Source organism: Fragaria vesca, linkage group LG3 (assembly GCF_000184155.1).
Source record: "Fragaria vesca subsp. vesca linkage group LG3, FraVesHawaii_1.0, whole genome shotgun sequence".
In the NCBI taxonomy this organism is placed as follows: domain Eukaryota; kingdom Viridiplantae; phylum Streptophyta; class Magnoliopsida; order Rosales; family Rosaceae; genus Fragaria; species Fragaria vesca.
The window spans coordinates 5528822-5550686 of record NC_020493.1 but is presented as its reverse complement, the minus strand read 5'-3'; the positions used below and the strand labels follow the sequence as shown (position 1 = coordinate 5550686).

At 38.5% G+C, this 21865-nt stretch overlaps 4 protein-coding genes and 1 non-coding gene across 5 annotated transcripts; 3 read left to right on the top strand and 2 right to left on the bottom strand.

The window, feature by feature from the left end:
* Positions 1 to 159: 159 nt before the first annotated feature.
* LOC101299655 lies at positions 160 to 1291 on the bottom strand. The gene has a single exon (XM_004295436.1). It carries the CDS (start codon positions 1289 to 1291, stop codon positions 272 to 274), a length of 1020 nt encoding a protein of 339 aa, XP_004295484.1. The 3' UTR covers positions 160 to 271.
* A 3784-nt stretch (positions 1292 to 5075) lies between these two features.
* LOC101313583 (pentatricopeptide repeat-containing protein At4g19890-like) lies at positions 5076 to 7202 on the top strand. Its single transcript, XM_004293708.1, has one exon. It carries the CDS (start codon positions 5085 to 5087, stop codon positions 7200 to 7202), a length of 2118 nt encoding a protein of 705 aa, XP_004293756.1. The 5' UTR covers positions 5076 to 5084.
* Positions 7203 to 8160: 958 nt separating this feature from the next.
* On the top strand, positions 8161 to 10430 carry LOC101313287 (glutathionyl-hydroquinone reductase YqjG-like). Its single transcript, XM_004293707.1, has 6 exons — positions 8161 to 8253; positions 8837 to 9063; positions 9154 to 9330; positions 9427 to 9651; positions 9730 to 9858; positions 9953 to 10430. Exons 2-6 carry the CDS (start codon positions 8851 to 8853, stop codon positions 10184 to 10186), a joined length of 978 nt encoding a protein of 325 aa, XP_004293755.1. The 5' UTR covers positions 8161 to 8253; positions 8837 to 8850; the 3' UTR covers positions 10187 to 10430.
* Positions 10431 to 13155: 2725 nt separating this feature from the next.
* On the top strand, positions 13156 to 19210 carry LOC101312996. Its single transcript, XM_004293706.1, has 7 exons — positions 13156 to 13529; positions 14451 to 15063; positions 15405 to 15548; positions 16230 to 16470; positions 16879 to 17055; positions 17173 to 17379; positions 17788 to 19210. The coding sequence occupies exons 2-7, from the start codon at positions 14569 to 14571 to the stop codon at positions 18186 to 18188; spliced, it is 1665 nt and encodes a 554-aa protein (XP_004293754.1). The 5' UTR covers positions 13156 to 13529; positions 14451 to 14568; the 3' UTR covers positions 18189 to 19210.
* Positions 19211 to 19258: 48 nt separating this feature from the next.
* Positions 19259 to 21865, bottom strand: LOC101312808. The gene is made up of 2 exons (XR_184201.1): positions 21022 to 21865; positions 19259 to 19836 (listed from the first exon to the last, which is right to left on the bottom strand). It is a non-coding gene; the product is annotated as an uncharacterized LOC101312808 (transcript).

Genomic DNA, 21865 nt, shown 5'->3' with positions numbered 1-21865 from the left:
CCTTTACATGGTACTGTATTCTACAACCATATGCATACAAAGAAAACAGAAGCTCCTTTAAAAAAAAAAAATAATAATACAGAAGCTATTATGACATATAGGCAAAAGCTAGGCAAAACATCAGAGTGTGCTTCAATGTACCAACACAAATCAAGCAGGCCATCCCTTCATCACATGCCTTCCCCTCCAGATTGGCCCCTTCTGCCTTTTCTTTTTGAGACATGGAAAGAGATCATTTACAATCATGCATAACCAGCACTAAGCTGTAACCCTAATCCATGGCATTGGGACCAAAGCATCTTCTTTTCACAGGGTTCCATACCCATTGCACCATGAATTTTCTACCTTTCACCCCATTAACATTATACCCATTTCCCCATCTGTCCTTAGACACCACCCCTACATATCCACCACCCCCACCACTCCCATAAACACCCATACACAAATCTGCTATTTCAGTTGGTGCAGTTGGGTCATCACCTGCATACCAAGCATTCACAAGTGGATTGCTTGACACTTCTGCTAGCTCATGAGCTATCACACTGATCATCCCATCGACACCCGGATCGCCATTCGGCGCTCTCATTATGTTGTTGCCTCCATTTGTGCTTGGTGGTGGCCTGCCTGAGTTCTTAGGCCACGCAAATGGGTATGCACAGATGCCAGGACATTGCTTCCCACTGTTACCAACCCAAGCATAAGGTACAGTCACACCAACAATGGTTGGAAATGTGAAGTAATGAAAACCACACACTGCTCTGCAGAAATCTTGAACTCTAACATCAGGAGAGGTTAGAACCAAGTAGAGACCATTGTTTGGATTGAGAGGTAATGCTCTTGGATATGATGAAGTGACAGCATGCTTGATGATGGATTGCATTGACAATCGGCTAAGAGAACCGCCATGGGAGTACTTAGAGTCATAGAACTCACCAGAAAGGGAAATAGACCCAGTGATGTTTGAGCCAGTTTGATCAGTGTAGAGCCTCACAGTCTTCCACCAATCAGAAACAGCAGGGTAGGGGGCTGGTGAAGAGAGTGAGTAGATGAAATCTCTAATGGTGGATTGGTGAGTTGGGTTCCAATTCCCATACCAAATAATGTAGAGGTTGATTGGAGAAGAAGAAAGCACAGGACCCATGTGGTACTGAAGGTCCACAAAATCAGAAGAGCCCTCATAGTTTTTGGCTTGGTTGAACTCTCTGCTTTGGCTCCATGGAAGAGCCAAAGTAGTACAGAAAAGAATGCAGGAAAGCAAGAAGAAGAAGTTGCACTGCAGGTTTTGCATCATCTTGTATTTTCAATGCTCCTTGGTGAAAGTATAACTTGGTTTTATAGAGAGGAAAACCAATGGAGGTAAAGGGGGAGTGGGTTGAGATTCTTCATATAATTTCCTTTGTGGTGGGCACTGGTTTGCATGTTTCAATAATTCCAAGTCCCTTTCTACTTTTTAATGATAACTATGTTGCTCCCCCCAACTTCCTTTTAACTCTTTAATATTCTTGTTCTCATATAAGAATCAATTTTATATGTATATGCTAACCAACCCTTTAATGTATGATTTCTCCATCCTCCAATTAGGATTAGGAACTTGGTATCATACAGTTTCTTGTTATTATTTCTTTATCTCAATCTATCATACAGTTTCTTTTCCCTTTCTCTTATAGGCTTATAGCAGCACAGTTGTTCATATCTGATTCTCAGTCTCTTAGATTTTTCTTTCTTCTGCCACGTACCTACCTTCAATTGCTCAAGTTTAAAATGCCTAGATACCCAGAAAAATGCTATAATACATTGTGATGTGAACAGCTTGGTTATTTTCAAAGGTTCTAAACCTATTATAATGGATACCTTAATACTATGTTTTCCCAGAGCTTTATCACTATTCAAATTTGTAGGTTCCAATTTATCTGATAGAAAAGTCCCACACGGTTTGCTCTTATTAGGGTTGAGATTATTATTTACTCCTTTAATTAAAAGTTAAAGCACTCACCAAACTGTGATTACACAAAGATGATTGATCATAAGGAGGAAGAAGAAAGAGAAAAAATGATGAGGGTCAAAACCTTAGTGTTAAAATGAATCATACCCTGTGCTAAAAGCAAGCATGTGATGCCTTTCCATAATTTTCTCACATTTACACTACAGTACAGTCTCTGTAATCTGTTTTCAAGATCATTGACTATCTGGGTTTGTTTAAGTGTTAACTAAATTGCATGGGGAAGATTTCTGATAAAAATTTCCATGGAAAAGGGGTCAAAGACAGCATGTGAAACCAGTAAAATATATAGGTAACTTGATCTGAGGGTAACCTATGGGATTGTATAGTCTGAGATTCACAAAGATGTGGACCAAAACCAGGTTTGTTTTCTTTCACTGATATAGAAATTTTTTTTTTTTTTTTTTTTGGTAATGAAAAATTCATTGATAGAAAAACAAAGAACAAACAGCTGAAACAAAAAACACAAAGGAGACAGACTGCCCCATTAAGGAGGGGGAGAAATTGCATCAAAAAGAAAAATTCACATGAGGGAGGATGGAGGGTTGGACGACCAATCTTCAGAGCACACCCTTTGCAAAGACAAAGAGGACACAAAGGTTTCATTGATATAGATGATAGATTGACATGATCACTGAAACTATCAAAGGTTGATCTCACTGTTGGCCATTGTGGTTTTCCTTCCTGGTGAAATATCTTGCAATTATGTAAAGGTGGGGAGCTCCATGTGACGGGGGATTGGATCATATTCAACTCTTGTCCCTTAAAAACAGGGATGGATTGGATGCCTCATAGGAAAAGCTTAAAAGAAAGGACTGTGTGCTCTTGGCTTGCTGCCACCTAATCATCATAAAGATCCTTCAATTGAGAGTGAAATGCCAATGCTTTTCAGGTACTCTACTGGTTGCCTTGGAAGTAATGTTCTCTTGTCAAATATCTAGTATACTGTTTTGCTATACATAGTTTTCCCTGTGCTCAGAAACTACTAACCGTAAAAATTTAAGCGATCACGGAATGAGTCAAAAATGTATATCAAATTAACACTCTTTCTCTCGTGCAGAGTAAGATAAAATATTATCAAACATATTTATATTTCAAAAGTTTGTATTGCCATATTAAACAATTACATAGTGTAAAAACTTAAAATGTTAGAAAATGAACCAACAATGTATATCGAGTTATATACGTATCATACAATCATTCATTCAAACTAGTTATGAATACAGAGCACATTGTCATACAATCATTCATTCAAACTAGTTATGAATACAGAGCACAGTGCAATGTCCCTTAATTCTTTCTTCTTGTGCCAAATTCTAATCCCCTCTGCAGAAACAACATTACAACACAAACCACCTGAGTACCATCAAAACTCAATGAAGCAGAAACAAGAACAACATAAAACAAAGATCTAAGCCTTACATCTGAGGCTGTCCGGTTCACCCATTTCAGAATCCTTCCGGTGGACACATATGCTCAGTTATTTGTCTTTTTCAGTAAACCTGGAAATGGTAGTTAGAAGAATCTTGGAAGATGTATTAATTTTTCCTAATTCATCACAACCCTTACCAATTAGGTAATCCAACAGTATGTGTCATTTATTAGAAACTATATGTTCATTGATAATTGAAGATGCAGTGTACGTAAAAGTTTTGAAGTTCACATGCACATTCATGTGAATCAATTATGACTCAAGTGGTTTTAGGTAATGTTACAATGGATATCAGAATAAGTAATTAATGTCTAGCTAAACTACTAATTTATTGTTTTTCCATAAATTTAGGGTGATGTTATTAACACACCCATTTTTACTATTAACACATTTTATCTATGAAGATAGCCAATCATGAAACCAATTAAAATGACCAGTTTGTAAATAAATTTGAAACATGTGGATAGAAAAAAATATGGGATGTTTTAATAGTAAAAATGAGGGTGTTTATAGCACCGCCCTAAATTTACATGACTTCAAGTTTTCAAATCCTGTCAATTTCCCCAAGACTTCTAATCTATCTCTATCGGACATATATCATATTTGACAACAATACTAATATACGACGATAGAAAATTTAAAATGTTTGATCTTTGAATATTGGAGCTTGGAAATTAGCTCGAACATTCATTCCATCAGCTTAAAAGTTTGATAAGTTGAAAGCACTAATACACGACAATGGAAAGTCAATATTGCCCCCATAATGCATTTTATTTACGGACGAGTTTCTGAACGTTTCTGAAGCATTTTCGACGCGTTTCCGAGAACGTTTTCTTAATCTAAAAGGCACCGGGTATGCGCTAGTATGGCCAGAAATGGTCGGATACGCATCGGGTATGTATCCGTAAATAAGTCAAAATTGTGGGGGCAATAATGACCATCCTCAATTATAGGTTAATTCAAACACTAATTTACAAGGAAAAGTCAGTATTCCCCCCAAGACCCAATTTATTTAGGAATGCGTTTCCGAACATTTCTAACATGTTTTCGGCTGTTTCTAACGCATTTTTGGCGTTTTCAAGAATAATTTATGAATATAAAAGACGCCGGGTACGTGCTGTTATGGCCGAAAATGGTATTAGACGGCCAGAATGGTCATATACGCGTCAGATGTATCTGTAAATAAGTCGGATATGTGGGGGCAATAATGACCTTTGCACTTATACACAATAAAAAGTTAGTATTGTCCCCACGATCCAAATTATTTATGGACCTGTTTCCGGACATTTTCGAATTGTTTCGGACCACTTCTGACGCATTTTTGGTGTTTCCGAGAACAGTTCCTGAGTCCACTTGGCACCAGGTATGCGCTGATATGGACGAAAACGGCATTGGACGGACAGAAATGGTCGTATACGGCCGGACATGTATTCGTAAATAAGTCAGATCCGTAATGGCAATAAAGAGTTTTTGTCCCTAATGTTTGTTAAAGATGTTGTTGGCGCAAGAGAGAAACATATCTTTTGAGCCATGACACAATTAAAGTCCATAATCCAACCCGGCCCAAATCAACTCCCAAAACGAAGCAAATGGGAGTATTTGACTATATGTACTCGGCAAATTCGAACTGAGAAAAACCCTCCTAAAACCCTGATGCTCTCTCTTCGAATTCTCAGAAACCATGGACTCCACCACAAGCTGTTATCCCCTACATCGACCCACATTTCCCACCCCTACACCCTCAGAACCCTCTCTTCCTACACCGATTCCGACGAACCATCCTCCTCCGCCTCCACCACCTCCGATTCCCAATCAGAATCACACTCTCTGGTCACCCAAATCTGTTCCATGGTCTACAAATCCTACTCCCCACAAACCCATTTCAAATCTTCACCCCCAATTCTCAATCTTGACCTAAACCCTGATTCGTTGACCCACGAACACGCCATTTCCGTCGTGGCTTCGCTAGCCGGCGAGGCCGGGTCCATGGTGGCGCTGAGCTTCTTCTACTGGGCTGTTGGTTTCACAAAATTTCGATACTTTATGCGGCTTTACATCTTTTGTGCAATGTCGATTTTCGGCAATGGTAATTTGGAGAGGACCCATGAGGTGGTTCAGTGTATGGTGAGGAGTTTCGCGGAGATTGGGAGGTTTAAAGAGGCTGCCGATATGGTTTTCGATATGCAGAACCAGGGGCTTGTGTTGAGTACTCGGACTTTGAACTGTGTTGTCGGCATTGCTTGCGAAATGGGGCTGATGGAATATGCAGAGAACGTGTTCGATGAAATGTCTGTGAGAGGTGTGTGTCCGGATGGCTTGAGTTTCAAGTGTATGGTTGTTGGGTATTGTCGAAAGGGTGCGGTTATGGAGGTGGATAGGTGGTTGAGTAGGATGATTGAGAGGGGTTTTGTTTTGGATAATGCTAGTTTTACTTTGATTGTGAGTGTGTTTTGCGAGAAGGGTTTCGTGAGTAGAGCGTCTTGGTGTTTCGATAAGATGAGTAAGATGGGGGTGAAGCCGAATTTGGTTAACTTTACGTCTTTGATTCATGGGTTGTGCAAGAGGGGGAGTGTTAAGCAAGCGTTTGAGATGTTGGAGGAGATGGTGAGGAGGGGTTGGAAGCCGAATGTGTATACACATACGGCGTTGATTGATGGGCTGTGCAAGAAAGGGTGGACTGAGAGGGCATTTAGGCTGTTTCTGAAGCTGGTACGGAGTGATAATTACAAACCAAATGTGCATACTTATACTGCGATGATCAGTGGATATTGCAAGGAAGAGAAAATGAGTCGTGCCGAGATGTTGTTGAGCAGAATGAAGGAACAAGAATTAGTTCCTAACGCCTATACGTATACTACTCTCGTTTATGGGCATTGTAAAGCTGGGAATTTCGAAAAAGCATATCAATTGATGGATGTAATGAGTGAAGAAGGATTTGCTCCGAATATATGTACATACAATGCAGTTATGGACTGTCTCTGTAAAAAGGAAAGAGTCCAGGAAGCTTATAAACTAATTAAGAAGGGTTTTCGCAGAGGATTGCAGGCTGATAGAGTCACGTATACCATTTTCATATCTGAGCATTGCAAACAGGCTGATATTAAGGGAGCCCAAGCTTTTTTCAATAAGATGGTCAAAGCGGGATTGGAACCTGATATGCATTCATATACAACTCTGATTGCTGCTTTCTGCAGGCAAAAGAAAATGAAAGAAAGCGAGAAACTTTTTGAGGTAGCTGTAAGGCTTGGCTTGATTCCAACCAAGGAGACTTATACATCTATGATATGTGGGTATTGTAGGGATGGAAATATCGTTTTGGCTGTAAAGTTCTTCCACAGGATGAGTGATCATGGTTGTTCCCCGGATAGCTTTACTTATGGTGCTCTAATAAGTGGGCTCTGCAAGGAGGAGAAACTTGACGAGGCTCGCAAGTTATATGATACCATGATGGACAAGGGGCTGTCGCCCTGTGAAGTAACTAGGTTGACATTAACTCACAAGTATTGCCAAAAAGATGACTATGCCACTGCTATGGTCATCTTAGATAGGCTTGAAAAGAAGTACTGGATCCGCACGGTTAATACATTGGTCAGGAAGCTTTGTTGTGAGAAGAAAGTGGGAATAGCAGCATTGTTCTTTCACAAATTAGTTGATAAGGATCAGAATGTGGATCGTGTGACATTGCAAGCGTTTACGACTGCATGTTACGAGAGTAACAAGTATGCTCTTCTTTCGGATTTGACTGAGAGAATCTCTAAAGGAATTGGCTAGCAGCTCAAATATACCGAAAGGACGGATGTATATTTTCGATAGCCTTCAAAAGTTGAGCTATGGCAGCAGTTGGCAGGATTGTTCTCAGAAGAGTTCAGTCTTTGTTATGTATGTCAATTTTTCCGGGATTGGTGATCTCCATTTGTATCTCAAAAGCAGCAATAAGGGGATTGGTGATCTCCATTTGTATCTCAAAAGCAGCAATAAGCCTGTAATTGTTCTTATGCCTTGAGAAGCATAGTTGCTGTGTACTACTACTGTAACTCAAAACTGAAACAAAGAAACTTGCTGAAGTTTGCCTTCTGGTGATACACAATTATTGTAACAACACTCTTCTCACAAAATCCCAGTTACAGAGCCCACGTGTGTTTCCAATTACAAAATGGATTATGGATACCAGAATGGAAGCCCTTCTAATAATGACCCTTAAGTTGAGAACTAGTTGAAGACTTTTCAGCTTATCCCCCTTTTTGATCTTATATTCATATCTTGACCGTTCAGTTTATAGGTATTTATGAGTATATCATATCTGTAAATTTTTAGCCATATTAAAAATTGTTAAGACATTCATAAGTGTGATTTACCAATTATGAACTTGAACGGTTCATGTTTGACAAATTTAGTTTGTCCATTAATTTGATCTAGTTTGTTACCTTAACGATCACTGATTTGGCTGAAAATTTGTAGGGTTGACCTACACATATAGACCTAAAAACTGAACAAATGAGATGCCAAGATGTGATCGAAAAATAGATCTTTTAAACCATAAAGAATCCTCACTATAAATGCTCCCTAGTACATGCATCTGACCAAAACAAGTGAAAATTGATTTCCTTGCTAGTGGCGACTGGCGATAGCGAAATTTGAATATTTGATACATGAATGCTTATATGTAAACAAATCAAAGATGTACTTGAATTTTATTTTTTTTGGTTACAAGGTGGTACTTGAGGAAGTGCTATATCATTGTTCTTTCTTAAACTTTGCACCAACAACATTCACTTTACTCTCCCTGAAGCTCAAGCTCAGGCTCAGATCTTCCTCCTTTCAGGCAAGTCAAACATTCTTGTTTACCTGTTACTGATTTTCATTTCTGGATTGGGAGCAAAGTTGATTGCTTTTGCTATTTTCCTTTTTCATAATTTGATACAAAAACAGGAGGGTAGAATCCTGCTCGATTAGAATCCTATGATCTGAGTTGTGATTGCTTGTTGATGATTGATTACAGTATCTGGGTGTTGAGTTTATATTGAATTGATTCATTTGGTGATCATGAATTGTTGAATATCTGTAGACTGGAATTTCTAACTATTGAAAAGAATGAATAGACTCGGTTGCAGAATTTTCGGCAAAAATAATCCACTGGGTAAGAAACTGAGAACTGTTGAATTGATTTCACAGTTGATTGAAAAAGAAAAGAACAGAAGAATGGCTTCAGTTTCATCCAACTGTCCTGTAGCAAGATATCGAATTGTGAAGTTTTCCCTTTAGATACACTGTTATAGTTAAAGTTTGATTTACTTGTAGATTTACATGCATAACTATTGTCTGTATCAAATTTATAGTCTTTATATATAATTAAGTATTTAGATTACTTGAAGTAAAGCTAGTTTCTGCGTGTATTGATTCTACAGCACACTATCATAACATGGCTCGGTCTGCACTGGATGAGGTTTCGCAATCTGGTGCATTTGTGAGAAGCGCTTCTGAATTCCGTAACTTCATTTCACGAGACCCGAATTCGCAGTTTCCAGCTGAAGCTGGGAGATATCATCTGTACATATCATATGCTTGCCCGTGGGCGTCAAGGTGCCTTGCATACTTAAATATCAAAGGACTTCAGAAAGCCATCAGCTTTACGGTAATGCACTGCTTATTAAGTTTGTGACTTGTTAGATTCACATTGTTAGAATTCATTTTTCTTTGTCTAATTATTTGTTGCTCTGTGTAGTCGGTCAAACCAATATGGGAAAGAACAAAAGAAAGTGATGAGCATATGGGATGGGTTTTTGCTGCTTCGGATAAGGAGCTAGCAGGAGCTGAACCTGACCCCTTGAATGGAGCAAAAAGTGTTCGAGAACTTTATGAGATTGCTAGTACAAAATACACTGGAAAGTACACTGTTCCGGTATAATCACTCATATTAAGTGCTAATTTCATTGAGTTGCATTGTTCTCTTTTCTGACTGTCTAGAGTGAAATGACTAAACTTCATCATTTGTTAGGTTCTGTGGGATAAAAAGCTTGGAACAATTGTCAGTAATGAGAGTTCAGAGATAATTCGCATGTTCAATACTGAATTCAACAGTATAGCAGAGAACCCAGCTTTGGACTTGTATCCAACTCACTTGCAATCCCAAATCAATCAGACTAATGAATGGATATACGACAAGATAAACAACGGTGTCTATAAATGTGGGTTTGCCAAGAAGCAGGAGCCTTATGATGAGGTAATATTTTCGACTGCTGTAACTAGTTTTGAATCTTGAAGGTATGTTGTTTACATTGTTTGATATTTCTTGCCTCAGGCTGTGAAACAGTTGTATGAAGCATTGGACAGATGTGAGGAGATACTTAGCAAGCAACGATACCTTTGTGGAAACACATTGTCTGAAGCAGATATTCGCTTGTTCGTTACTCTCATAAGATTCGATGAGGTACTGATAATCCTCTCTCACTCTAGTGATTTTCTGCGTTTAAGACGAACATATACACTGTTCTAACCAATTGAAGTTTTTACCACAATGACAGGTTTATGTAGTCCACTTCAAGTGCAACAAGAAACTCCTGCGAGAGTACCCGAATCTGTTTAACTACACCAAAGACATCTTCCAAGTTCCAGGAATGAGCAGCACAGTCCAGATGGATCACATCAAACAACACTACTACGGAAGCCACCCTTCCATCAATCCTTTCGGAATAGTTCCATCCGGCCCCAACATCGACTACTCTTCCCCTCATGACAGATACAAGTTTTCTGCATAACTTGTACGAGTGTATAACTCTGCATACTGCTTACCAAAACTACACAACTTGTATCTTCCGTTTCTGCTCATGTTGTGCAGTGTTTGTGTCTGTAATGCTCTTTTACTTCGAGGATGGTTTGTTAGTATGTTATGTTGTTAAGTTGGCGATTACAATCTCATAAACATGCGAATGATCTTGTCGGATTCATACATAAACAATCATTTCTCACATTGATACATGTTAATTCGAACACAATGACCCCAAAAAAATTGGAATAATTTGGATTGCATTGTTGTTAGTCTTGGCGTTGAAGAGAGGAGAGGCAGACAGAGAGGGAGAGCTGAGCCTGTTGGCACTGAGTCCGCTTCAACCCGGTGCCGCCGCTACCGCAGAGGCTCCGAACCGCTTCGGCTTCGTCGGGGCACGCCACCGACACCAAGCACTCGGCAAGTCCGCGGTTCAGGTGCCGGCAACCCGATTCCCGCGCCCGACCCGCCGGGATCCGACGGTGACACTCCACCAGCGCCCGCTGCAGCCGATCGCACTCCACGAACCCCGTCGTCGTTCCCTTCGAGGCTTCCGACGACATCGTTTTGGTCCTCTTCTTCTCTTTCTTCTTCAGCTCGTTACCGGAGACCGGAGCTTCGACTCGGATTGGAAGACAACGAGAGATTTGTGCCACGTCACCGCAAATGCAGGTGTAATATATATAGCTAGTGAGTTTGGGCTCACTATCCATTTCTTGTGTGGGCCTGTTGGCCTGATAGTGACCACTAAATTTTACTCTTTTTGTTTTTTGTTTTGTTTTTTTTCCCTATCGAGATTGAGAGCTTGGTAGGAAGACACCTCAGGTATGCATGTTTGTAAATTAATAACACATCTACCCAGCAGTAGTATTGGGATCATATATGGTCCACGAATTGGGATCATATATGGTTCACGAGAGTATCACAACAAAATCACACTAATATCCTAATTTACTAGACTCTCCACACCAGGTGGCTCAATAAATTATATTTCGCTTAATGATGTAGGCTAAGAATTGAGGAAATTTGGTGCTAAGGTGCCTTTGGAGGAATTTGATAAAATTGGGTGCTCCACTTCGGTTTCCCATTAAGCAAACTTCTTCTGTCAGTGTTGGTTGTTACTAATCTTTCATCAAACTGAACTAGCTTCCTTGCAGGTGTAGTGTTGAAATATGAATAAGTAGGGAATTTTCCTAACAAAGGCAAGCTTTGGTGAGTTTAGTCACATATGACAAATGCTTATCCTAGTTCTATGAGAAGATGAATAATTGGCATGAAAGGGCCCAAGGCCGAAGGACTACAGTGATACAGTTGGGAGAGCACCTTCTCTTATCTCTCATGGGGATATGCTTCCATCCACTCAAGCAATCAGTTCTCATAGAGCAAAATATACAGCTAGCTGCACCATTCTGTTTGAAATGGTATATAAGCCACAAAGCACTCTGTATTTTCCATTGTCCCTTTTGTTTTTCTTGATAATCAAGGCTGGACTTTCCTAGGGCTGAGTCACTTTTTGAAGCAAAAGGACTGGGGACCTGGTATGAAAAATTAGCCAGAAGACAAGAAAATGTCGAGGGAAATGATAATTGTGATAAGAGTTCAGGATTGAAGGACACTTGTGTACAATCAAAGGACCAAAAAGTGGAAGGAAAAAAAAAAAGAAAAAAAAAGAGGACACTGAGGTGAGTGCTACTACAAATTCAGAATTTCTTTTTGAAAAAGATTTAGGGTCATTGTGCATTTGTGCTTGGGGGGGGGGAGGAGGGCCAGGGGCTGTGATCCAATAATTGCATTGTGGAAATTTTCATAGGGGGTATGAGTGTATGACTCACTCACTCTCTCTGCTTCTCTCTCATAATGCTTGAGATAAGCAAATTATCATTGTCATGTTAGACTACAAATATATACATGACAAAAGAGCTTACCTATCCATTGCTACAATCTTCCAACTAGAAAGGGACCCTAAGCAGTAGTCTAAAAGTGACTGCTAGATCATTAGCCTCCTCATCTATATCTGGCCAGACTGTATCACCAAGATAATAGTATTGAGTATTGACTATCGAGTTATTGACTTCTTAGAGGTAATCATAATTTCTAGTAGATAATTTATTGTAAGTAGAGACTGTTTGTTATCATTATATGATAATTGAAAAAGATGAATGCAGAAGATAATGTGGGTTATAAAAGTTGAAGATAATGCAAGGGATATCTGATGGGATGGAGAAAAAGAGGTTGAGAGGGTATTTGGATTCTAGAAAGACAATTCTCTTTAGCAAGGTCTACTATTGAGATTTGAGCTTTGTGAAGAAAAATAATGGATGGAGCACATGACATAAGAGAGAGAGAGAGAGGCTGGGGAAGGCTTATAGACTTTAACTCTTTGAAATAAAACCCAATAAAGTAAATAAATCATAATTATATTAGAGGTCATAAGGGTTTGTCTCCAACTCTCTTCCTCTTGTCCCCACTTCTAATCATTCCCTTAATGTGTTATATAATTAACTATAACTTAACCACAGTTATGCACAAATGTGGTAGAAAAACACCCCCAGTTAATTAAGCAAGGAGCTAATCAATCTATTATGTGCTAGAATTACCAAGAGAATGAAGGAAATAAACACCTACAATTTGGAAGGCAATATAGAGAATTTTCACTATAGCTAGATTGGGAATTGAATTATTAGGATGAGGAGTGTGCTACTTTTGGGGAGCAAATATGGATGGGGCCCTATTCCCTACCACCCAAATAGAATATCACATGGATCCAAGAAAATGAAAATTTTCCTCCTCTGCCCATCTCTCCATCAAAAATCCTCCACCAAGGAATGTGATGAGAATGCAAAAAGGAAAGGGAAAAGTGAAAAAGGGAAAAGAAAAATAAAGATGGAAGGAGAAAAGGGTGGTGTAAACAAATGCTCCTCCATGGTTCTTTGTGTTTTTATAAAATCAAATACCAGAGATACCAGATATTGTATGGTCTCTCTCTCTCTCCAAAGTCTAAACTCCAAAATGTAGAAACTAGGAGGAGTATATAGCTTCTTATTCTCTAAAAGTTCTTTCTAAAATTTTGTTAAAAAAAAAAAGAGAAACAAAAAAGGGTCTTTCTAAATATAGCTTCCTTTCCTTCTCACTCTCTCACTTTTTCTCTTTCCACACATACAATACTCAATCTTTTTGGTCTGGATGATATATAGATTCTGTGATGGGGTGATTGTGTGCTATAAGCTTGATGTTCTTGATGATGGGTGTGTGGGAAAATCTTCACTAGGGCATGAAAATCTTCAAAGGGCATTGCTTTGAGCCCTCCATCACAGTTCCACCACTGCTGATCACTAGTAAGTTCTTTCTCAATATACTTTTCTTGTTTCTTATATTCTTGCCAATATGTTATCTGGGTTTTGCATAAAGATTTGACTTTGGGGTTTCTGCTTTCTGGGTTCAATCTAATTCTTCACTCTGAACAATCTTTCTTCTGTTTCTCATTTTAAGTCTTATCTGTTTGATAACATGGGTATGTGAATTTGCTCTGTTTCAATGCTATCTATCTCCCTAGTTTCGCTATAATTTAATTCTGTATGCTTTTTCTGCATGAGAAAAGGGGATTTTCTTCCTTCTTTTTCTGATAGTGTATTTGTGCATTCATGAATTATCTTGAAGTTCTTATTTCAATGGGGTTCATGTCCTAAGATACCCTTTAACGAATTCTTAAACCTTTTTAATTTGGAAGAGAGATGTAATAATACTTCATTAAATGTATGTGTGGGGGTATGTTCCTATTTTAGTTGATACATTCTGCAATATGGTAGTGGATTAGTGGGAAGGCTTGAATTCCATACTTATGTGCCGTACAGAGCTAAATGTATGAAGTTTGACAATTTTAGAAATGACAGCCAAAATCGTACTTACTGTGAGATGAGAGTTCAGAGAGCTTTAGTAATCTCGATAGAGAGCTCTAATAATCTCACTATTGACTGAGTTTCAGAGCCGTACCATTGTCCCTGTTGTTAGAATTCAGAATGCAACCTTTTTCTTCTATGGATTTTTGTTCCTTGTAATTCTGCAACATCTTACATTTCAACTCAGCTAAGATTGATCTCATATACACTTCACAGTAGTGTCATTTATTTACTTTTAAATGCTTTAAAGAGATTTTAATCTTACATCTCTTCTTTCTCTCCCCCTTCCTATTTTTTTTCCTGAAAGGTTCAGAATTATTATGTAATGACGACTGTAATGACACTCTTTTATATTTTAAGGTGTAAACTTCTCAATTATAAAGACTGAAGCAAGAAGAATGTATATAGGTTATATATTCTTGACTGGACATGGATGTTCTCAGAAGTGTTGAATTATATCGTGTAGGAGAGCTAAAGTATGGACAGAACCAGATTAGACTTAAGATTTTATCACTCTGGATCAACACAGTCCGAGGAGTCTGCTCTAGACTTGGAAAGGAACTACTGCTGTCATCCTAATCTCCCTTCTTCAAGTCCATCTCCCCTCCAGCCATTTGCATCTAATGGTCAGCACTCTGAGAGCAATGCTGCCTACTTCTCATGGCCTACTTTGACCCGGATTAATGATGCAGCAGAAGATAGAGCAAACTACTTCGGAAACCTTCAGAAGGGTGTTCTTCCTGAAACTTTGGGGCGGTTGCCATCAGGACAGCAGGCTACAACCTTGCTTGAGCTGATGACCATTAGGGCATTCCATAGCAAGATATTGCGTCGCTTTAGTCTTGGCACTGCCATTGGGTTTCGGATTCGAAATGGTGTCTTGACAGATATTCCAGCTATTCTTGTCTTTGTTGCCCGTAAAACACACAGGAAATGGCTCAGCCATTCACAGTGTCTACCTGCTGCTCTTGAGGTGGAATTTTTGTGTCTTTTTATGGGACTTGTGATACTTTGTTTTCCTTATATCTCCTCTTTGGTTGGTTCTATATTATTTAATCACTAAAACATGTCTTTTCCATATCAACCTTGTTGCTAGTTAGAATGATGAAAATTTGTGAAATATTCTCTTGCTAAAAAAAAACACTTTGTATGTGGGTTGGGAATCCTAAAACTAACAACTTGGTGACAAACTTACCAACATTCAAAGATATAACAGGTGTCTATAAATCAAATTTTTTGTTATGCTATTTATTTATTTTGATCTTTGACCAGGTTCTGCTTTAATTCAGTATCTGCTTTTGAAAAATGGTCCAGGGGCCAGGAGGTGTGTGGTGTGATGTGGATGTTGTGGAATTTTCTTATTATGGTTCTCCGGCTCCTACTCCCAAAGAACAGCTTTACACAGAACTTGCGGATGGCTTGAGGGGAAGTGATCCATGTGTCGGTTCTGGTTCCCAGGTATTTCTAGAGAAATTGGTGACATCTACTTGTTTTCTGTGGCAGTGATAATCTGGTTTTTGAACCGTAAGTTTAGATAGTGTTAAGTACTTGCATTTCTTATTTTGGTTAGGTAGTGATGACAGTAGATATCCACTACTGTAAAATTTTGAGGTTTCTGAATTGGTGATGATCTATAAAAGTTAATTCCATGCTATAACTCATGAGTATAGAGGTAATTTACCCAGTGGATTTGCTCGGGTGTAACTTACAAAGATATGTGTGAATCGCCTTTTGTGCCCTTCTATGGTATTCTTATGTTTTGTTTGTTTTTCTTTGCAATACCCCCTCTTTGAGTAAACTTAAGCTTTAGGTACACTGATAAACTGAGGTACCATATCAGGGTATCAAGGTGGGATGAAAAGTATCCTGTGATTGGAACCTCTCATTTATGTTGTGTTTTACGTGTTGGACTCCTTAGTGCTAGAGAGAGCTCAATTTGAAGGGGAGTGCTAGGATATAGGAACAATAGTTGTCTGCATCTCAATAGTTAAAGCTTTTAAGCATAGCGGTAAACTAAGAGATCTTATGGTTCCCTTAACCTCATATTTATTGATGGAATCTGTGTCTACTGTATACTCTGGGTTGTGTCCTAATAGTTCCTAAAGTTACCTAATTGCTAAGTCCATTTTGCATGTTTAGGTTGCAAGCCAGGAGACATATGGAACTATGGGTGCTATTGTCAGAAGTCGAACAGGAAATAGACAAATTGGTTTCCTCACAAATAGACATGTAGCAGTTGATTTGGACTATCCAAACCAGAAAATGTTTCATCCTATGCCACCAAGCCTTGGACCTGGGGTGTATCTTGGTGCTGTAGAGAGAGCAACATCTTTTATCACAGATGACCTCTGGTACGGAATATTTGCCGGAACAAACCCAGGTAATGAAATCAGAAGCAATGGTTCTCGATAAATCATATGCAAATGCATATATGGTGGCAATCATCCTTGATAGTGTTTCCAGAATATAGGGGGAAAAGCTTGATACTTGGCCTAGGACAACCATCTTGTAGAAATCAGTGTTACTTTGCATGAATTTATGTATGATTTGTTAGTGAGGGCCTGTGGGGTATGACTTAAATCAAGATTAAAAATGTTGATTCACAATTTTGGGTTTGATAATATGACACATTGAAGAACATCTAAACCTTGGGAAGTACATATCCTACTAGTCATTAGTTCCTCGAATATTGTTACCGAGTTACTGTAGTTTCAACTAAAATTAGCATCTGAAGGAATTTTGTTTTCAGACCCCTAACACATTCCCATTACAATTTGGTGCCCTGCAGAAACATTTGTGCGCGCTGATGGTGCCTTCATTCCTTTTGCTGAAGATTTTTACATGAACAATGTAATTACAACTGTACGAGGTGTAGGTGAGATTGGTGATGTTCGCATCATAGATTTGCAGTCTCCAATCAACAGTCTCATTGGTAGGCAAGTGATAAAAGTGGGGAGAAGTTCAGGTTTGACTACTGGGACCATCATGGCATATGCCCTTGAGTACAATGATGAAAAAGGGATTTGTTTCTTCACTGATTTTTTTGTTGTTGGAGAAAATCAGAAGACTTTTGATCTTGAAGGTGACAGTGGAAGCCTCATTCTATTAGCTGGTCAGAATGGAGAGAAGCCACGACCTGTTGGGATCATTTGGGGTGGGACAGCTAACCGTGGTCGCTTGAAACTAAAAATAGGCCAACCTCCTGAAAATTGGACTAGTGGAGTTGATCTTGGGCGCCTTCTTGATCTCCTGGAACTTGATCTGATAACAACTAATGAAGGGCTTCAAGGTTTGTGCTTCTGAACCATCCAACTGTTTTCTTCCCGTGTGATTGTTCTTGCTCTCTATGACCTATCACTCTTTCAATATTATTTCTACTGCTTTCTATGGTGCTTTCATCTTCATTTCGTTATTGTTTAGCTATCATATTATAAGATGGCTCATGGAATCATTACTTTCTTGCTCTCATCAAACTTGTTTTTATTTTTTAAAATGAAATTATTTAGATGATGATTTGTAAGGTTTTACTACAGTTATGTAACATGCCACTGCAAGAGGGAGGGGGTGTGATTATTAGGTCCGCTAGTCCTTTAAAAGATATATGAATGAAGAATGATATCTAGATGGATGATCATGTTTTTGTTAACACATGGTTTTGTTTTGCACATTTCCTGACTTTTGTTTATTGTTAACATAGCTGCAATCCAAGAGCAACGAAATACTTCAGCAGCTGGGATTGGTTCCACAGTTGCAGAGTCATCCCCTGCTTTCTGTGCTAACTGTGGACCTCTGGGTCTTAACTTTCATCAAGTACCATTTGAAGGCAAATCCTGTCTAGGACCCAGTCGATCATTAATGCATGGTGACATTGACATTGAGAAAGGTGTTGAAAAAGCTCCCTGTGCGGAGCTTGAGTTCATTCAAAGTTTTGCTAGCAGATCTCCAGTAATTCATAGAAATCAAGAGGAACATCCAGTATCAAAAAACGTTTTAGCATTGCGGAGTGGCTCCGATGAAGAGATTTCTGTTTCGTTGCAATTAGGAGAGCCTGAACCAAAGAGAAGAAAAAACTGCAATTCTTTTTTTAGCACTAAATGAAGCAGGAAAGAGTAATGGCTGCTCTGCTCCTTTGGTCTTATAGTGCCTGCCATATGAAGGGATGCGTCATTCTGCACTCAAATCCCAGACTACAAGTTCTCAGTTACACTTCATTTCAAAGTGTGAAATCACGATGAACAACATGGGTTCAGGTCACATCTCATCTTTCATGATCGTCGCTATATTCTTTCTTGGATAGATTGGGAAGGGTAGAAATATATAGGTTATATATATGTGGAGCATATTAGGTTCTTATAGAGGTGTTTAGGTGGTGCGCACCCTGTGTTGGTTAATCTTCAAACGTATCACTTTTGGTGAAAGTCAGTATACGCAGCTGCTGGAATCCAACAATGTACAATGTTAGTTTTTGGTCGGAGCCTAGCCTAGTAGAAAGTCCCTCCCTCTTTTTGATGGTAGAAAAGGAAGGAGCCAGATATGGGGGGAGTACACCATTTGTATCTTCTCGAGTCGAATATGTGAACTCATTTTGTAGCTATTTGTAAATGCGGCTTCACTCGAGAGAGTTGAGACTTTTTCTACCATACATATCTTCTTTGTTGAGCACGCGTTTGTGCTTTGGGGATCTTGTGCTGAAATGATCTCTCTCTTTTCCCTTGACCGTTTCTTGGTATATTCGGAAGGAAGGCCCGGCAAATCTCAGCAATATCATCAGGGATGGCTTCAGTGAGAAAATTGTGCCCACTGCATTTTCAAGTGTGACTAATTGTTGTTTATACCTTGCTCTCAAAGGTGTGACATTCAAAGGCCTAAAACAAAACTCATAAAAACTATGAAAAGTTGAGAATAAAATTTTGTATTTTCTTACATGACATGACACCAAGGAGTACTGAAGCCAAATTCTAAGTTCTAAAATTATGATAAGAATTTTTGTTTTTATGATTTTTCAAAGTCCTAAAACAAAATTCATAAGAACCTCATAGAAGCTTAAATTATTATACATTTATAGCATGCTGTGACATCAGGTAGTTCAAAACATGACCTTGATTTGTCCTTTGACAAGTACCTAAAACCAAAGTAAATGGATGCTGATTAAAAAGTATACTAATGATGTGGTCATGTGAGCTTTAACTTATAAATTTCTGAATCCAAAAGTAAATGGATCAAGCATACTTTTATTACAAATTACTATGATATCAAATACTGAACGAAAGTTAAACACCTAGTTGGTGGAATATTACTCCAAAGTAAGGTTAATGATTGATAGCATGATAGCATTACACTTGAGCAGTTTGATCGGGGCATGTCAAAACTAGCTTCTTCTTCTTTTTTCCGGCAAGCATTTCAAAACCAGCTAGCTTTAGTTGTTGAGGAAAAGATAGACCGATTCATCCATGTAAATTATCTGATGCTGAAATTAAACTAGAGTAGTAGTTAAAATAATTAGCATGCAGCACCATAATCACACACCAACCACAGTAAAAGCATGCAGCGCCCTTTCCTCAGAGACGACGACCCAGTTGGTTACTTGGTTATTTGATTTCTGGGTTTGCCATTTACGATAGTCTGCAAGCTGCAGCTAACTTCTCTCAGAGAACGTGTTTTCTGAGAATCTGAGTGACCACGTACATGGATCTTTCTAATAACTTCTCAAAAACCAATAAGAGTACCACTGTACCAGAGAGTTTACCTGCACCAAAACAAATTAGAAGAAATGGAGAAATTGATCTTTAATTAGATGACTAGTACACACTACACAAGTCAATGTGGTGAAATGAAAGTGCATGTAGAGTACTTACATATCCATCTTTCCTAGCACAGATCACTAACAAATCACTTTCAGAGTTTCAGTTAGAAAAATAATTGTCAATATATAATGGCATATATGAAATCAACGCATTAAGCTAAAGACAATTAAACCAAACATGCATGAGTTGGATGGAAATTGTGTGCAATACAAAAGAGCTGGAGATCTCGAGGGGGCAAAGGATTGGACAAAGGATTTGATTAGGAACAACTAACTATCAACCTTTTGTCCCTAATGGAACACAAGCTGATATCAGACCACAATACATGGGATGTTTTATCATCATTGCGTCTGCTGATCTATACAATGAAGATTACACATACTAATGTATAAGGAAAATGTCATATATATTTGGCTTTTCATATGTATACAAACCTGCTTGCTAGCTAAAAATGAATATCTTGCTCTTGCACTATTAGGGACAGGAGGAATTATGGATGAGATTAGAAGCTCGAGGACTTCAATTTCTATCTCCAATATTGGTCAAATAGTGATTGATTGATTGATTGATTATTGAATAATTAGTTAGGGATAGCACATAAATATTCAACAACTAAAAGCTATAGCCAGCTATCTATCTGAATAAATAGTTGAATATGTAAAGCTAGCAATAGCATGGACTGGAAATTAGCTAGGCCACTCCATAATCCATATATCTATCTAACATCTGGTTTGAACTTCTTCTGATTAGATCTATATTAGTTACAGTAGTATTTACATATATGTTATCAGAAAATCTTGGATTCTTTTCACACCATTATTTGATTAATAATCAGTTTCTTGTTTAATCTATAATCAAATTAGAACTTAAGCAGGAAAAACTGCAGGCCTAGAATGGACCAGACTAATACTGACTTATTCACAGAGCCATGAACTGTCTCATTCTAAGCTCTTTCCTTATTACCAGTGTACATCTTAGAAGTTTGTCTCATGCAGCTATATATAATCGAGAGAGAGAGAGAGAGAGAGAGTTAATTTTTCATTCATCTAGCTAGATTTAAACTTGAGCAGAAAATAATAAGGTGTGCGCATATATGGTTCGTGATGTGCAAAAAAGAAATACAATACCTGCAGAATCCAAGCTTATCTCCTTGGGACGAGCAGAGAATCACCATAAGACCTTCATATCGGTTGAGAGGTCGAGTTTCATACTGTTGGTGAGTGAGTGTTTGAAGCTGCAAGAATGACCTGGTATAGCTAGAGTAACCTTATATACTTATCTAAGACTTAACTTTAACTGAACTCGTGGACTTCAAAACCATTTCTCCAGAATTCCCAGAACATGAAACAAACCAAGATCTATCAAAAACTAAAATACCCCCATCAAAAGTATGGACCAAATTACATAAATCTAGATCTTCTGCTATTCGATCTCTTCGCCGTTCTAGCTTATATCTAAACCTGAAGCCACCGGACATAAGCTAGCACAAAATCAACACCAACCGGATCCTATTCTAAATTTCGAATACCTATTTCTATATCAAGCTGCATCTTTTACCGATCTATTTGATGCAGTTCTTATATCTAAACCTCAAAACGGACATACATGGCATAAACACAAAATCAACACTCAACCTTCTCCGGATCTATTTATACAGCAAGCTAGCTAGGTTTAGTCTCTAGTGGTACCAGATCATGCTGGCAGCTTCAAGCTCTCAAACCAAACAAACCAGAAAGAAGAGGAAAGATGAACCAGGTAGCAGAATAAGGTTTGGCCTTTGTTGGAAAAGACCTTAATATATAAGAGAAAAGCTAGCTAGGAACAACCAGAAGCTTCAGATTGGTTGAGCTAGGAGAAATGAAGAGACACGAGACATGCATGTTTTAGGTAAAGAGGAGACTCGTGACTCCAAATCCTCCACCCCGATCTAGACATAAATGATGAGCTTTTATGCACCTCTCTCTCTCTCAC

Bases quoted from the DNA above. Each gene is read 5' to 3' on its own strand.
- LOC101299655 (XM_004295436.1), bottom strand. From the start codon at position 1,291: ATGATGCAAAACCTGCAGTGCAACTTCTTCTTCTTGCTTTCCTGCATT.
- LOC101313583 (XM_004293708.1), top strand. From the start codon at position 5,085: ATGCTCTCTCTTCGAATTCTCAGAAACCATGGACTCCACCACAAGCTG.
- LOC101313287 (XM_004293707.1), top strand. From the start codon at position 8,851: ATGGCTCGGTCTGCACTGGATGAGGTTTCGCAATCTGGTGCATTTGTG. The intron at 9,331-9,426 runs GTATAATCACTC...ATCATTTGTTAG, and splicing joins CTGGAAAGTACACTGTTCCG to GTTCTGTGGGATAAAAAGCT. The intron at 9,652-9,729 runs GTAATATTTTCG...TTCTTGCCTCAG, and splicing joins AGCAGGAGCCTTATGATGAG to GCTGTGAAACAGTTGTATGA.
- LOC101312996 (XM_004293706.1), top strand. From the start codon at position 14,569: ATGGACAGAACCAGATTAGACTTAAGATTTTATCACTCTGGATCAACA. The intron at 15,064-15,404 runs GTGGAATTTTTG...AAAATGGTCCAG, and splicing joins GTCTACCTGCTGCTCTTGAG to GGGCCAGGAGGTGTGTGGTG. The intron at 17,056-17,172 runs GTTTGACTACTG...TTGATCTTGAAG, and splicing joins AAAAGTGGGGAGAAGTTCAG to GTGACAGTGGAAGCCTCATT.